The sequence below is a fragment of the Haliotis cracherodii genome, unplaced genomic scaffold, assembly GCF_022045235.1.
Source record: "Haliotis cracherodii isolate W230 unplaced genomic scaffold, xgHalCrac1.p SCAF_20, whole genome shotgun sequence".
Taxonomy (NCBI): domain Eukaryota; kingdom Metazoa; phylum Mollusca; class Gastropoda; order Lepetellida; family Haliotidae; genus Haliotis; species Haliotis cracherodii.
In genome coordinates, this window is record NW_027266276.1 from 2,935,380 (window position 1) to 2,952,581 (window position 17,202).

General features: G+C 40.2%; 1 protein-coding gene across 1 annotated transcript; it reads left to right on the forward strand.

Annotated features, from left to right (window-relative positions):
• Positions 1-1,726: 1,726 nt before the first annotated feature.
• On the forward strand, positions 1,727-2,728 carry LOC139470435 (ankyrin repeat domain-containing protein 50-like). Its single transcript, XM_071252844.1, has one exon. It carries the CDS (start codon positions 1,727-1,729, stop codon positions 2,726-2,728), a length of 1,002 nt encoding a protein of 333 aa, XP_071108945.1.
• The last annotated feature ends 14,474 nt before the right edge of the window (positions 2,729-17,202 follow it).

Sequence of the window (17,202 nt, forward strand, 5' to 3'; positions counted from 1 at the left end):
ACCATCGTCACCTGCCTGTTCATTTCCCGATGAACGTCAGTACATGTATGTCACGTGATTACGTTGTCAATCGAGCGGAGACATACAGAACTACTTTACGGGAAATTCTCAATGTCTAAAAGTAACTTTAATAATCATTAGGGAAAACTTAGGACATAGATTCAGTCTATAAATGATGCAGGCTTTGAGGCCAGACAGATCATGTATATGTACGGTCAACGAAATGAAGCGTCCATTCGAAGCTATGACAGATTATTTATAATTACAGACCACTATAACTTGTCATATAACTGGAATAGTTCTTAGATCAGCGTTAAATAACCAACAAACTACTTCCGACAAATCACATTATGGTACGAGGAGGGGGCACGGGTGGCCCAGTCGTCTAAGGCGCCGCGATTCGCTGTGATCCAGATAGTGTGAAATCCGGCACTTGTTAAACAGTCTAAATCTATCAATTATGCAGAAGTTGCCTCTGTATATAAACCACGCACTGCTAGAAAGAACTAAATTCATAAAGAATAGTTAAAATTGTGTGCAACACCTCTGTCATAATTGTTATAGGCCTGTGTCCGCTTTAGTGCTTGCATGAAGATTGATTGATTGATTGATTGATTGATTGATTGATTGATTGATTGATTGATTGATTGATTGATTTAAGCACAGCGAGGTGCGTCCCTTGGGCACGCCAGAAACCTGTGATTGTGAGTTCGAATCTCGGTTCACCCGATTATGTTTCTAGGTTTGTCAGCACCATATCAGTGCTCGTGGGTTTCACTGAAGAGGTAAACGTCTGAAAACTGCACCACTTCGGGCTTTCCTCCTACATTAGGCTGTGATATAATGTGATATAACTGGAATACTGTCAAAAGCGGGGTGAAACCCAACTCACTCACTCACTCACTCACTATTGTGCCAGGGTCCATGCAGGAAGCAAAGGCACTGTAAGTCCCCATGGTCCCTGGTATGGTGATCTCCCTTTAGTTACTGACGATCTCTAGCCAATTTTTATATTGTGTTGTTAATTCTTTCTACTTTTAAATGTTCCTCAACTAGTTTTAAATAGACTGTGATATTCTAGTTATTGTACTGTCCTTTGATGACAGGTTTTATAAAGTCTACATATATGTGTTATTAATGTATTACTTCTCGTCGCGATATGGCTGAAATATTGCCGATGTGACGTTAAATATTAAATCACTCACTCACACTCCCTTTGGTACGAGGAGGCATACAATTGTAGTACCAATTAAGAAACATAAAATATAATCCTCTGTCATCAGCTTAACATTTCGAAACATTACAACACATTTTGACACTTTGGATGGTTTCCTCTGTTTGCTTACTTCGAAGTGACGTTAATGAGCTAATGCATTTAGGGTAGTTGCATTTGACACCAGAGCCCCGATTAATGCAACGAGTTGTGCTGCTAGTCAGAAACATTGACTGACCCTGGTCGGTTAACCAAAGCATCAATGCACATTGACGTGTGTCTGTGTTCTTTTGGTTTCTTGATTCGATTCGATTCTAAGGAAGATATTTACCACTGCACACAAATTTCCTTTGCAGGCAGATTATGTACAAGTGGTTATATTATAGGTGGGTAACGGATCACTGATAACTGCAATTTATAATTATGATATATATTATTTATTCTACATGTTTCTCTTCTACAGATGAGAAGCAGAACTACCCTGAGAGATCTCTACATCATAAAGTTAACAAGATGGAAGCTTTAGAGAACAACCCACTTCACGAAGCCTGTAGGAAGGGGGACCTTGGCCGAGTGAGACGCATCTTGTCCTGGGATTTGGTCAACGGTAGAGACAAAAAGCACGGGAGGACACCTCTCATGGTGGCGGCACAGAAGGGGCATAGAAGAGTATTTGACTTTCTTATTAGAAAAGGAGCTAATGTGTCACAAGTAGATGATGATGGCTTCAACATCCTGCACTGGGCCTGTAATGGCGGACATGTGGGTATGATGAAGTCTGTACTTACACAACACAGTGTTGATATTAACAGTAGAAATGCTTTTGGAAAAACATCTCTGATGAACGCTGCATATCATGGGTACAGAGACGTATTTGATGTTCTCGTGTGTATGGGAGCAAATGTGTCACAAGTGGATGATGATGGTAACAACATCCTGCACTGGGCCTGTATTGGCGGACATGTGGGTATGATGAAGTATCTACTCTCACAACACATTATTGATATTAACAGTACATCAAAGATAGGAGGAACTACCCCGATGAAGGCTGTTTATCATGGGCACGTGGACGTGCTTCAGTTTCTTGTGTGTATGGGAGCTAATGTGTCGCAAGTGGATGATGACGGCGACAACATACTTCATTATGCCTCATTTAGAGGACATGCAGAGATAGTAAAGTATATTCTATCACAGGACATGGTGAACATTAACAGTAGAGGAAAGTACGGAAGGACACCATTAATGAGATCAGCATATCATGGATATAGAAAAGTGTTTGATCTACTTGTGAGTAAAGGTGGTCAAATTCCCTTAACGGATGACAATGGTGACAACATCCTTCATCTGGCCACTTTTGGTGGACGTGTGAAGATGGTGAAGCATATCCTCTCACAGAACATGACAGACATTAACGCCAGGGACAATGATGGGGACACTGCAGCCATGATAGCAAAGCGTGAAGGACAACACGGAGTGTATAACTTTCTTGTTTCGCGTGGCTGCCCAGTGCAATAAGTGTAGCCGTGAACTGTGAACAGTGACCCATTTGGTTTCCAAAACTCTTTGTGACTATTTGATTGGCATTCGAGACATTGGCGAGTAAATGATAAAAACATACAACTTTATGGATAACAGCTTCTGGTATATTGCATGTTGCAAGCGGAAGTGACTACAACCAGGTAAAGTCTATAGAAATGAAAGTCTGGCATAATCTCTACACTGACCAAGCCAGCCAAGAACATCTGCTCCAGCAACCTTGACCTTGACCATGAACTTAATCATCTCCAGCATGTAGACACTGACCCCAACCATTATCCTACCGAGCTGGTCAAGAGGACCACATCAAATCAAATCCAGCCCAAACCAAAACCAATCAGACAAGAATCCGCCCCTATCAAAATCACCCCACCCTACAAGACATCACATCAAATCAGCAGATTGCTTCAGCATCAAGCAGGCATCGACACCATCTGCATTGGCTCCCCATCTTCCACGACCATCCTCCAAGCTCATTTGGAGCCAAACTGAGTGTAATTGATTCTGACCAAATTCCGAACCAAAAAAAATCAACCGAATCGGCCAGTGTTAAATGGGTCACATGACACTGAGGAAGATTGGCTGGTTTCCTTATTATGTCTTCTTGATGGTTATGATGCTCATGGTAGAGACGGGATCGTACAATGAACACATTTGGTAGAGATTTCTTATGATTATGGAAATGTTTCCATCACTTTTATCATAGTCCAAAATCTTTTCTTCCGAAACTATCTTTGGAAACAACTATTTTGGACTAGACTGATGCTGTACGGTGTTGTTCTAATCAACAATTAATAGACATGAAACGTCAATCCGTGTGCAGTTTATCCAAATCATCGGGTCTGTCTGCTATAGTCGACTAGGCGCGGATTCAGATAACATTTTTCTTGACAACATCGCTTATTTCAATATTTAGATAGAAAATAGCGAAAACGTTTCAAATAGTCACATCTCCATCAACACATACATTGAAACAGGAAAGGAATTGGTTTTCTCTTACCATTGTTTTTCTTCCACAGAAGAACAGATTTTCTGGGCTGAATCACGACACTGACACTTTAGATAGACAATGATAAATACACACCACGGCACACAGTTCCATACATAGTGTATGCACTTGTCCGGAAACCGTTGATCCACTGATTGTGCTAACTTTAACAAACCTAACCTTTACTGTCAAATTTGAGAAGGTGAAAAGAAAAACATGAATTTACGCTGAACTGGTTTTCAACTTCCATCATGGTCAAATAGCTTTACCGTTTTAATAGTTTTTAACATACAACGCAGATATTGCGATGAAATATTTTTTCTGTGGAGAATTATATATTGTCGGGCAAAAGAAAGTATACATGCTCGCCCATATTTTATGGTGGCAAAAAATAAAACAAATAGCAATAATGATTTGAAACTTGTATCACTTGTAATGTCTTGGACCTCAAGTTTGCAGTGTTTCAGCGACTGTTTCCAGCCATGTAACGTTTTGATAACGTTTGTAACTTTGGCGTCAAATCCAGTTCTCCAAAGTGTACTACGTTTTGCTATGGAGTTTATATACACCGCCTGAACATAAATCTAAGATCATCTGAACATTTTAAAGTAATTGTAACCGGCTACATTAACAATTGACTGCTTAAACGTTCTTTCTTTATTAATGTGCCCACAGATGACCAGGTGGTTTGAGATACGGTTTAGCTCAGTGGTCTAAGATGCGGACAGCACCGTGGTCTAATGTGCAGTACCCATGCAAATCCGGGTAAAACTGATCTTCAGCAACCCATGAGGCGACTAACGACATTGGGTGGTCAGGCTGGGTGTTTTGGTTGATACGTGTCATCATATTCTCATACAATTCATATAAAATTAAATAAGCTCACCTGGTTCAATGTTAGAACTCAGGTAGGAGATATTTTCCTATGGTATGTATGTCTCCTGTTTGGGGGTCCCAACTGATTCCTGTGCATCCGTGAAATGCAGTTTCGGGCAACGATGTTTGAAGACTCGATCTGGAAAAGATGTTACGGCTGGTCTTTTTTCACATTTGTTCTTGTGTTCTCTTTGGACTGGGTAGACCAACAATCTACTTTCATTATTGAAGTGACGTTCTTAGTCATAATCTCACACCTTACACGAACACCAACTAGAGGGTACTCCATGTTCACTTTACATCTGAAACCAACGCTAATTATAGAGTGCCCCATGTTCACTATACATCTGAGACCAACGCTAAATATAGGGTGCCCAATGTTCACTTTACATCTGAGACCAACGCTAAATATAGGGTGCCCCATGTTCACTTTACATCTGAGACCAACGCTAAAAATAGCGTGCCCCATGTTCACTTTACATCTGAGACCAACGCTAAATATAGGGTGCCCCATGTTCACTTTACATCTGAGACCAACGCTAAATATAGGGTGTCCCATGTTCACTTTACATCTGAGACCGACGTAAATATAGGGTGCCCCATGTTCACTTTACATCTGAGACCATCGCTAAATATAGGGTGCCCCATGTTCACTTTACATCTGAGACAAACGCTAAATATAGGGTGTCCCATGTTCACTTTACATCTGAGACCAACGCTAAATATAAGGTGCCCCATGTTCACCTTGCATCTGAGACCGACGCTAAATATAGGGTGCCCCATGTTCACTTTACATCTGAGACCGACGCTAAATATAGGGTGCCCTATGTTCACTTTACATGTGAGACCAACGCTAAATAACGGGTGCCCCATGTTCACCTTGCATCTAAGAGCAACGGTAACTATTGAGATGTCACCTCTTTGGTACTGGATTCCAATTCTCCGTACAAAGATCCAGCAACAGGTGGAAGTTCAAAAACTCCAAGGATTAAATCTCAGAAAAGAACTCAGTTCAATTATGCACAATGCATTCAATTTTGTACTCTACTATCTCAAGCGACACACGTAAGAAAATACGTTGCTGCTTGATCCAGGTTGTGAAAAATTGTATAAAATTAAAGCAAATGTCATCTCAGATTTTAAGAGAAATGTTGGTCTCCTTCATTGATAAAATGTATGTGACATTTGGGAATAAGATATTTAGCCAAGAAGTAGAAATCCATATGTACTCCAATTGTGCTCCTCTTTTATGCTCATCTGTATCGTTATTCATACGAATCTGATTTTTTGCTGTGATATGCAAAATGAAAAAAAGGAATTTGGACACGAAATTTGACTCAGGCCTCAGTTATATTGATGATCTGATATTGTTCAATTATCCAATTCGCTTCCTCTGGCTTACCCATCTGAACTAAAGATAAAAGGGACTAGTGAGGACGACTCATCTATTTCAAATATAGATCTATGTATAAAGATCTAGAGCGTCAAATAAGACTGTGTGACAGGGGCATGACTTCAACTATTCAATGGTCTACTTTCCCTTTATTTTATTGGGTGCAGTTTCAAAACTTTTGAGGTAGAAATATTTCACGGAGCGTCATGCGACTTTTGATCAAACATTCAAGGCTTCAGCGAAAAGGCTTAGGGCATACATGTGAAGGACATTTTCAAATTTGAATAATGTCATCTGAGCAAATCCATATTTTGACTTGTATCATATATCAGATGAACAATTGACTTACTTTTGAATGTGTTTTTGATGGATGCCATCTGTAAGAAAGGTGGCGCTAATCATTTGGTGAACATCTTGTAACATCATCATTTGCTATTGATTCTTAAACATTTGCTTATGATATACATTTAGCCCGAATCGCAGAGATTTTGTATGATTTTGTCTGTAAGTTTTGCCTGACCGTGATACAGAATGTTCGTGAGTAGACATATCATTTTTCATACCAGCACTATTGTCAATCAAATTTGGCCATTGAAGAAGTTGTTGGAAGAAATTCATTAGCTAACCTGCATTTAAACTCATGGTTGCATCAAATCAATGCTTAATTTGTTTTTATCTTGATATGATTGTAACCTTGCTGACTTCAACGTGAAGCATAATTTACTCACATGCTCAATATCATATAATTATTTCCATCACAATAATGTCTTAATTGACATAGTAATGGAAAAAACATTGCCTTTAGTGCGTTGTTTACTGAAAGGCATTTAGAAAATTGTCTATTGAGTGAATTTTATTTTGTTAAATGTGCGGTTATATAATTAATAAGTACATGTAAGTCTGTAAGTGAGAATCAATGTTCACTGACAAAGTGTTTCGCCGAATGTACATGTATGGCATGTCTTTTTCAACAAACCATCCTCCTTCATACAGCGTAGAGTTATGCAGTACTCAATTTACGAAGAGGCCCTGCAACGTCGTTACAAACAAAGAAGTTGTTATCCATATACCAGCAAATTAAATTAATTAAATAAGAACAGAAATACAAAAGGTTCAATATGCAATTAATACTTCCAGTTCTGCGGCACTAACAATGTACCAGGAATGATCAGAGGAAGTGTAAGTAGTCTTTGTAGTGGAAGTCTATATTAAACTTATACTGATCGACATCTGACGGAAAACACATAACAGTACGCCAAGGAATACGATTGCAGTACCATTTTCAAAAGAAACATATGATGATATCAAATGTAATCCCCTTCACAACTCGAAACAGTACAGCAAATTGTGGTGACTTTCTATCTTTGTTAATTTCCAATTGACGTAAATAAGCTAATGGCTTTAGGATGGTTGCATTTGAAGCACAGCTCGAACTAAATCAAGTAGTTGTGACGATAAGGTACACCGGCCTCTGCACACAAATATACCACTGCACATGAATTACCTTTGCTGGCGATTATATTATAGGTGGGTAAAGTATCAATGATACAATTGGTAGTTGTTATTTCTTTACTGCAATGAATGGTCATAGGAAATTGCTGTGGGTGTATCATTATAACGCACACATCTACATATGAGAACCAAAACTACCCTTAGCCGGAAACTTCAGAGAACAACCTACCTTTCGATGCATGTAGGGGACCTGGGCCGAGTGAGACGCATCTTGTCCCTGGGTTGGGGGACGGGGGGGGGGGGGGGGGGAGGGGGTTTACCACAGAGTTTTAATTATTAAAATATTATTAAAATTCACGAAGATTCACACGAAGAATTTACCTGAGATTACATCAAGTTCATTAATAATACAGAATAATAATAATTAATAGTCTCTGATTTCCAAAGGGAATGACTCCGCCCACTAGCTAGTGGCTATCAGATAATAATACAATCTGTAAGATGGAAACTCACATGGCTCGGTCTTGAACCGGCAATCCTTCCAACTCAGCTGATCTCCAACGGATAACTGTCAACAGTGACGTCATACCGGAAGTAGTCTTTCGGCTCTAGGATACGGTCGGTGGAAAGATGAGAATTACACCACACCAGTGACAAAAGTTTTGTTACACGAAGATATAAGAATATACAATGCATTTAGATATCCTAAATGCAATATATGTAGCCATACAAGGTGGATTTAAGCCATTATGTTACAATAAGCAGTGCGTGGAACAGACCCACGAATATAGGGGACGTCACACGAACTATCACGTTGCCAAATCGAAACAAGTGATATGGAACGTATTTCCATTTTGTTTTTCACATTAAACAAACAGTTAGTAAGATGAGTGGTGATATACGTTAATTCATATAGCAATGACGTATACGTTCATGGTTGTATGCTGTACTGCATACAACATGTACAATGTGATGAATCTCACTGTCAACTGACCGAAATATACAACAGACCTGTACATTACAATAATCCCAGTTTTAAAAATATCTCGTCCTCAAGTAACATTAATTAAAATAACAGCAGAACCTCTCAGTATAATAGCACTATACATGCTCAAACCATGATACTAGTAACATATTTAATATCTAATATAATATAAACATGAATGATAGCGTTGATTAAATGTATGCAGGTTTAGAGTCTTAGAATCTGCAATGACAAAACATCAAGGATATATATACGTTAAGCCATATAACTGAACACACACCAAAATCACAGTTCAGTGGACACATTTTACTCCTTCAGCTGCATGCTGCTAATCCTCAGGTTTAACTGCTCCAGGTACCTCCGGTCCTCTGCGAGGTGTAGCGACCCCATTGCCTCTCTCCCTGTCATCATGAAGAGGTCCCACGCCTGTCTTGTGCATGGTCCAACGCCTGTCTTGTACGTGGTCCAACACCTGTCTTGTGCGTGGTCCAACGCCTGTCTTGTGCGTGGTCCAACGCCTGTCTTGTGCATGGTTCAACACCTGTCTTGTGCGTGGTCCAACACCTGTCTTGTGCATGGTCCAACGCCTGTCTTGTGCGTGGTCCAACGCCTGTCTTGTGCATGGTTCAACACCTGTCTTGTGCATGGTTCAACGCCTGTCTTGTGCGTGGTCCAACGCCTGTCTTGTGCGTGGTCCAACGCCTGTCTTGTGCATGGTTCAACACCTGTCTTGTGCGTGGTTCAACACCTGTCTTGTGCATGGTTCAACACCTGTCTTGTGCGTGGTTCAACGCCTGTCTTGTGCGTGGTCCAACACCTGTCTTGTGCGTGGTCCAACGCCTGTCTTGTGCGTGGTCCAACACCTGTCTTGTGCGTGGTCCAACACCTGTCTTGTGCATGGTTCAACACCTGTCTTGTGCGTGGTCCAACGCCTGTCTTGTGCATGGTTCAACACCTGTCTTGTGCGTGGTCCAACGCCTGTCTTGTGCATGGTTCAACACCTGTCTTGTGCGTGGCCCAACGCCTGTCTTGTGCGTGGTCCAACGCCTGTCTTGTGCGTGGTCCAACGCCTGTCTTGTGAGTGGTCCAACGCCTGTCTTGTGCATGGTTCAACGCCTGTCTTGTGAGTGGTCCAACGCCTGTCTTGTGAGTCGAATGTCGGATGTCGATGGCCATGCTGGAACAGTGCGGCAGAGCTGCTGTTTGAGTTCTTGCCGCTTGCACCTTCCAATACTGAAGCCCGGCCTGTTGGTGCTCATTAGCCAAATCCTGCGTGTGTTCTGTCATGGTTCTCGGTTGTATTGCCAGGGACTCCACCTGGGGTCATTCCTCCACACTGACTGAGTTGTCCAGAAACATGGGCCCTCGGCTTTATAGCCGGTGACTTGTCTTAGATTGCCCTGTCTAGGACTTGGCGACAGAGGCTCTCATTCTGAGCATCTTCTTTGTCTGCCCGAACAGCAATCGTCCCGGATCCATGTAACACCGGTTCCCTGCATAGGAAGTGCTGGCCCTTCTACAAACTTGGATTGGGTTGGTGGGAGTCCCCTTCCTTCCCGAATGTAGATTCTTGTAATGCAGAACTAGGTCGGCAAAACGGTTGTAGGTAGCCCGACACTCCCTGAAGGTACGGTGAAACGTGGTTAATTGCTTCACATGCCTCATTACCCAGTGGGACTGAAAAGCATGGAACTGTATAAACACAGTTATCTCGGGGAATGGTGGGCAATGTATCCCTAGAGCAACATGAACTAACTCATAGGCTGGAGCAGACTGTCACCGATCCTCAGCTTCTCCAATATCCTCAATGGTTGTGTACACATCTAGCTTCAAGATTTCCGATTCTGCTGAAAATGCCCTGTAAATATATTTACATTCATCTAAGTTTTGTTGAGGTTGATATTTATTGTGTTAATATAGTTAGTTTACAAAAGATTACAGTGTGGAAGGTGGCATACGGGAAAGATACAACAAAGTTAATACAACAATAGCATGTCTTATTTGTCTCGTTTGTTACTAATGCTTGATACAAAATCCACCCTTCAGTATCAAACGGAACTATAGCCAAACGTTCTCACTTATTATTTTCTGATAATTATTGACAGACAGAGGGGCAGGCAGATTTGATATGTATGTGTACGCATTTAGAAACATGTATCCTATTTTCAAAGATTTCTTTCTTTGTTTTTCGTTTTTTTTCTTTTTAGCACTGTTACTTTTATAGACGTAATACAGAAATAAATCAATGTTATAGATGGCATTATAGTTCTCATTTTGAAAGAGACTAACTATAGTTTATATTTAATTCCAGTATACCTACCAGTTTCAACTGCAATGTTATGATTACTACATCTGGACTTAAATGTGTTGGTATCTTTCTACATTTAACATAATCTTGTATTCGTTATTTAACTTTACATTCACAATGTCTTGGCTTAGCCAAACATAACTAAAACCATACTGAAAGAGTATTTGTCCTACATCATCCAAAGATCTTAACATTAATTAACACTGATTTGGAAGCCTGTTTTTGGGCAAGCGTATCAGTCTACACCAGTATTTAACTAGTCTGCCACACTCACCAAGAACAATGCCATTAAATGTTGTTCTCTTCACTTTAAGATATTATCAATAAAATATACAGCCTCTATTAATTTACAATGACAAGTTCCCCATATTCCAGAACCATAGTAGAATATAGGCATTATCATTGATTCAAACATTGTGAATAAATCAAAGCATGTTATGTTACTAATCTTTTTCTGAAAACCAATTAAAGATATAATATCTGTATTTCCTTGATATGCTAAGGACGTGTGAGCTTTGCTCCATACAAGTTTGGGTGTGAAGACTAGTCCTAGATACCTATAAAATGACAATTTTAACAGGGCTACCATTATAATAATATTATTTCCAATATTGGCGTAGGGGACCACCTTTTAATCAGACAATAATTTTAATTTTATTCACATCTACCTCCATTCCTGTATCATTACATAAGTTTTCCAAAACAATAAGCTTCTTTTGGAGTAAAGAAACAGCAGAAATATCAGCAGCAAATATTAGTGCACACAAGTTAGCAAATAACTGATTTAACGATCCTTGTCCAACTTCTTATTCCATTTTTATGAAGCTCATTAATAAATATGAAAAACATGTTTGGACTCAAGATGCAGCCCTGGTGGGTACCAACAGAACAGTTGAAATAAGATTAAAGTACATATTTGGTTATACCACAGAATGTTAAATGAGAATACATTGAAGCAATAGTTTTATACAACTTGGCGGAGATCCCAGCTTTATGTTATGACTGTAGGAGAACATAATGTATGAGTGTGTCAAATGCCTTCGAAACATCTAAAAATTTAAAGAGACAGTAAAATCTCCCCTTTTCCTTACATCAGTACTCCTGGATAACAGCCTGTTTAGTGAACATGTGATCTGTAGCGGAGTAATTTGCTCTGAGGCCTCACGAATTATGTCATTATTTTCACACCAAATTTGAAGCCTTTTATTCCAAATGGAAGTAAATATATTGCAGAGAGTGTAAATCAGTGATATACCCCTGTAATTGTTTGTATCATTCTTACTGCAAGAGACCCATGAAAATCCGGGGTAGAATAGGTCTTAAGCAACCCATGCTTGCCGTAAAAGGTGACTATGCTTGTCGTAAGAGGCGACTAACGGGATCGGGTGGTCAGGCTCGCTGACTTGGTTAATGCATGTCATCGATCCCAATTGCGTGGATCGATGCTCGTGATATTAATCACTGGATTGTGTGGTCCGGACTCGATTATTTACAGACCGCCGTCATATAGCTAGAATATTGCTGAGTGCGGCGTTAAACAACAAACCAACCAACCAACCAACATCTTACTGCCAGAGGTAAACAAAGGACATATAATACTTTTACCCCAGCTGTTTGGGAAGTGTCCACTGTTAAGAATGTTATTGAACATGAATTGAAGCGGCAGGATAATTATATGCCATGCAGTTAATTTGAAATATTCCTCAGCGAGTCCATCTGGTCGTGGAGTTCTATTGTTAGGTTAGTTTGTGACGCTGGATAACATTTCTTATTCTGTAATTGGACAGCTAAGTATGCACGTTTCTGGGGTTCATCTGGAGTAGTGTCAGAAATACCTTGTGAAACTCTGTTCTCTTTAAGAATTTTCCAGAACACATTGGGATCATTTCTTGCATCTATTAGTTTGCCTTTCTGTTTGCTAAATATATCTCTTTTTTTTTGAATGAAGGTTCTTCTGAAAAGTGTCTAAATTTCATAAATAGTGAAATATCTGTGTTATTGTCAGTGTGAGTTCATTATAGTGGCATATCTGTGTTATTGTCAGTGCGAGTTCATTATGGTGGCATATCTGTGTTATTGGCAGTGTGAGTTCATTATAGTGACATATCTGTGTTATTGTCAGTGTGAGTTCATTATAGTGACATATCTGTGTTATTGTCAGTGTGAGTTCATTATAGTGGCATGTCTGTGTTATTGTCAGTGTGAGTTTATTATAGTGACATATCTGTGTTATTGTCAGTGTGAGTTCATTATAGTGACCTTTCTGTTTTATTGTCTCTATGTTTTCATTATCCAGGGCGGTAGAGTAAATTTCTCTGTTTTGAAACACCACAGTAATAATTTGCTCGTGTTCTGCAGCTTGATGGAACATATTTACTAAGGCTAAAGCTGTATCTGTGTTGTTGTATATCATATTTAACAAAGTGGAATGTAAGTTACTAAAGATATTGCTATAGTAAGTGATGAAGCAGTTATTCGATTCTTTATTCCATGCAAACTGAATGTTTTTGTTTCTTGTTTGTCTCCGTTCCTTTCATTTGAAATATGGGTAAAGTAATTGGACTTTGTTTTTCAATGTCAAGGTCAAGTGAACAGTATAAAGGGAATTGACAGGACGTGTCTAATGTACCATCCCCAAAATATGTTATGTATGGAAAAAGTGATGGCGAGGCTATCATCTGACACTGTTCCCATTGTGAGTGAGTGAGTAAGTGAGTGAGTATGGTTTTACGCCGCTTTTAGCAATATTCCAGCAATATCACGGCGGATGACACCAGAAATGGGCTTCACACATTGTACCCATGTCGGGAATCGAACCCGGGTCTTCGGCGTGACGAGATAACGCTTTAACAACAGTATCGGTTGTGCCCGCCACGTGCATCAATCACCGCTTGACACCGACGACCCATAGATGCAATCAAGTTGTCAATAACACGCTGTTGGATGTGCTGCTATTCATGCTGAAGTGCATCAAGAAGCACCGGAAGTGTTTGGGGAGGTGGATTCCTTCTGCGAACGCGTCGATCCAACTCGCCTCACAGATGCTCAATCGGGGACAAATCTGGTGACCGGGCTGGTCAAGGTAATGTCTGGATGTTGTGATGTAAGAAGTCCTGACAAACGCGTGCAATATGCGGTCGAGCGTTGTCCTGCTGGAACTGTCTGCCATGAACGTTGACGCGAGGAAGAACGTAAGGCTGAAGGATCAAGCCTCTGTAACGCACACCTGTCAATGCACCTGCCACATGCACGAGAGGCGTCCTACCACCGTGATGAATTCCGGCCCATACCATGACAATCCCGCCGCCAAATGGGACAACCTGCTGCACACAGTTGGGGGCGTAACGTTCACCCACCCTGTTTCCTGGGATCTAATCTTTGAGTTCTCTTTATTATAACATTGTTTACGAGTTGTTCTTGCCTGGCGTCCTGGCGTCCTGGCGTCCTGGGGTCCCGGGTTTAAGGCCACGGGTCCACTCATTACAAGTGGAAGGCTAAACAGAAGTACCTGCCTCACACTTTTCAAAATGATCGATGAGTCGATCTTGATGCAATGTATGCTTCTTTTTGCTTTATTTGGTTGGGAAAATGTACTTAAGAAGTCGCCCAATCGGGAAGACGTCCAACACGCTCAAATATTAAATCCAGATAAGTCCTAGAATTATCGAGTCAATCAGAACCAATCACGTTAATCACTATCTTCTTTCCAGCATGCACCTTGAAATCAGTCTATTATAATTTAGTTTGAGTTTGTGTGTTAATTCTTATCTCTGATTGTTTCTGGATGGCAGTGAGACTAGTGGTTTAAGAACTGGTTGATTGCCTTTGGTCCGATGTCCACCATGTTGGTGGGTCACTACTCTCATATGGTAGTAGCCTGTCAACATGGAAGACCCGGGGTTTCTTTTCATAGTCATTCTTAATTTATCAATTTATTTCATGACAACCCACCCTTTGCACCATTTTGGTGTGAATTTATAACTCAAATTTGAGATTTTGTGGCTGAACAACCAAAGAGGCTGTCAGATTGTCAGTTTTGTGCTCTTTGATTTTGTTGATGGGGCGGAATGTTTCACCTTCGTAGGATTGTCCACAGTTACAGTCAATTTTATAAACTACACCCTTTGGTTATTTGCGTTAAGGTGTGTTTCGGGCGTTGGCTCTTAGTAGGTTATTGATTATGTGAGTGAGTGAGTTACTATTTAACGTAAGATCGGCAATATTTCAGCCATATCGATTGAGGGAGGTGGAAATGGTGAAGTAGGTGTCAATATTGGCTTGCTGTTTGAAGAGGCAGCTGATCTTGGAGTAGGTGGTGGGGTCTTGGAGGATGTTGTTGACTTGATTATGAAAGTGAACAGTGCCCATGGTGACTATGGTCTAGCCCTTGTCAGCATGGGCGATCTGGATAGTCGTGTCATCTCATAGTTCTTTGATGGCTTTTCACTGAGGTTAGGGGTTTGCGTCTCTGTTTTGGCAAGAATGTCACAGATCTGGTGACACAGATAGTCGACCTTTCCCTTTGTTGGGAGTTGCTGAAGACCTTTCTCGATATTAGTTATGAAGTCATCATGGTTCCATAGTGGTCTGGTGGGTAAGATCTTCAGGCCTTTGGAAATGACGTTGGTCTGTTCTTAATGAGTTGCTGAGGTTGGCAACAGTCTTTTGGTGGTGGTGTTTGTTGTTAAGGCGACTTGTGCTGGTTTGAAGCTTGTTGGAGAGGAGGTGTTGGAACTTCTTTATGTGGTTGACCTTAGCCTTAGTGTGCAATTTGTTGTTGGCCTGGGTCTGTGCATAGCGGAGTGAGGGAAAGGTGTCAGGCTGGAGTCATGTGTTGAGCTGGTTGATGTGGTCAGAGATGTCTTTGAGGGAGGGAGCCTTAATTTGCGGTGAAGGCGGATTCGTTCAGTGAGAAGGGATTAAGAGGCAGTGTGCAGGATGGCTCTGGCAGTGGAGGAGTTGATGGGGTATCTGATCCTGAGGCCTTTGGGGCGATGTTTTAAATCTCTGCATCTCATGAGGAAGGTGAGATGTATGCTGGCTTGAATGTGCTTCTTCTCTAGTCGGATGAGGCTGTTGATGGTGTTGAGTGACAAGTCTCCATGTAGACGACGCATGAATTGTTTGATAGGCATTACTTAGAAGTTGACTGGTGACAAAGTAGACACAATTTATGGATAACAACTTCTTGATTACTATCAAGGCGACGTTTCAGTACAGATCATTATACCACTGTCAAGCAAGACTGACTGTTAATCCTCCACCTACTATATATATTCTGTACCATGTTCATCATTCAATCTTGCTTGACAACGATATAAAGATCTATACCGAAACGTCGCTTTTACAGTAATTAAGGAAGCTGTTTTCCTTAAATTGTGTCTACTTTGTCATTTTAATGCCTGTCAAACAATTCATCAACATACAACAGTCTCATACCATTTGGACGATTAAACACTGGATCTTCATGTTCGGACCATTTCATGCAGTTGATGGTTTGTTTTTGTAAGTGATGAATATGTGCATGTCTGATATCAATATTGTCTCCCTGCATAATTGAGGTAATATAGACACATGACTCCAGTTTAGATAAATAGGAGTTTATTTACAAACGTCTTTGAATATAAGAAACAAAACTTACGAAAACACAATGCACACTTCAGTCAACAATATAAACAATGCACAAATAACACAAACATATACCTAGTACTGTTAGAGTAAGTTACTTCCTGAAAAGGAACAACGGAATGAATATTACTACCTTAGTAAATCCAGCCTAATATTAGTTCGGGTTATGCAACACTACTGAAGTGAATCAGGCTATACATATCTTAAATGTCTAAGATATAGTCCCCACAAATTGAATGAATATGTATTGTATTACGATCTGAACTGAAGCAAACTCAGGTCTTCATGGTGTGTTCAAAGATTTTACTTACTTTGAGAAAAGGAAGTCAATTTAACAACATCAATACATCAATTTAATGAGCTGACACAATTATAATAATTGTTTTTCAGTCTTACCCTATCACTATTATGGTTTAACATTCTCACGCCATAATAAGAATGGTTTTACAATATTACACAATCATTGCAATGGTTTAACTATCTGGCACCAAAATTACAATAGTACTAAAGTGCCATTAACACCGCCTCGATACTCTGTACATGAAAGCGTTTTTAACTATGTTACATTTGGAACTATCATTAATGACACAATGGCAAGTTCGGCAATAACATGATGTATAGAATAGGAGATACGCACGTCATGTGTATTAAAAGTGACAGGGTAAGATTATTGGAGCTTGATCACAAGTACCATATATAAAGCACTTCAACAGCATACATTATGCAACGCACACGTTACCCTGTCTCACATATGTGTCAAATGTTAACCACGTTATGAAGATGTACACTATACATTTTGTTTCACAATTGTTATGTTTGTCAA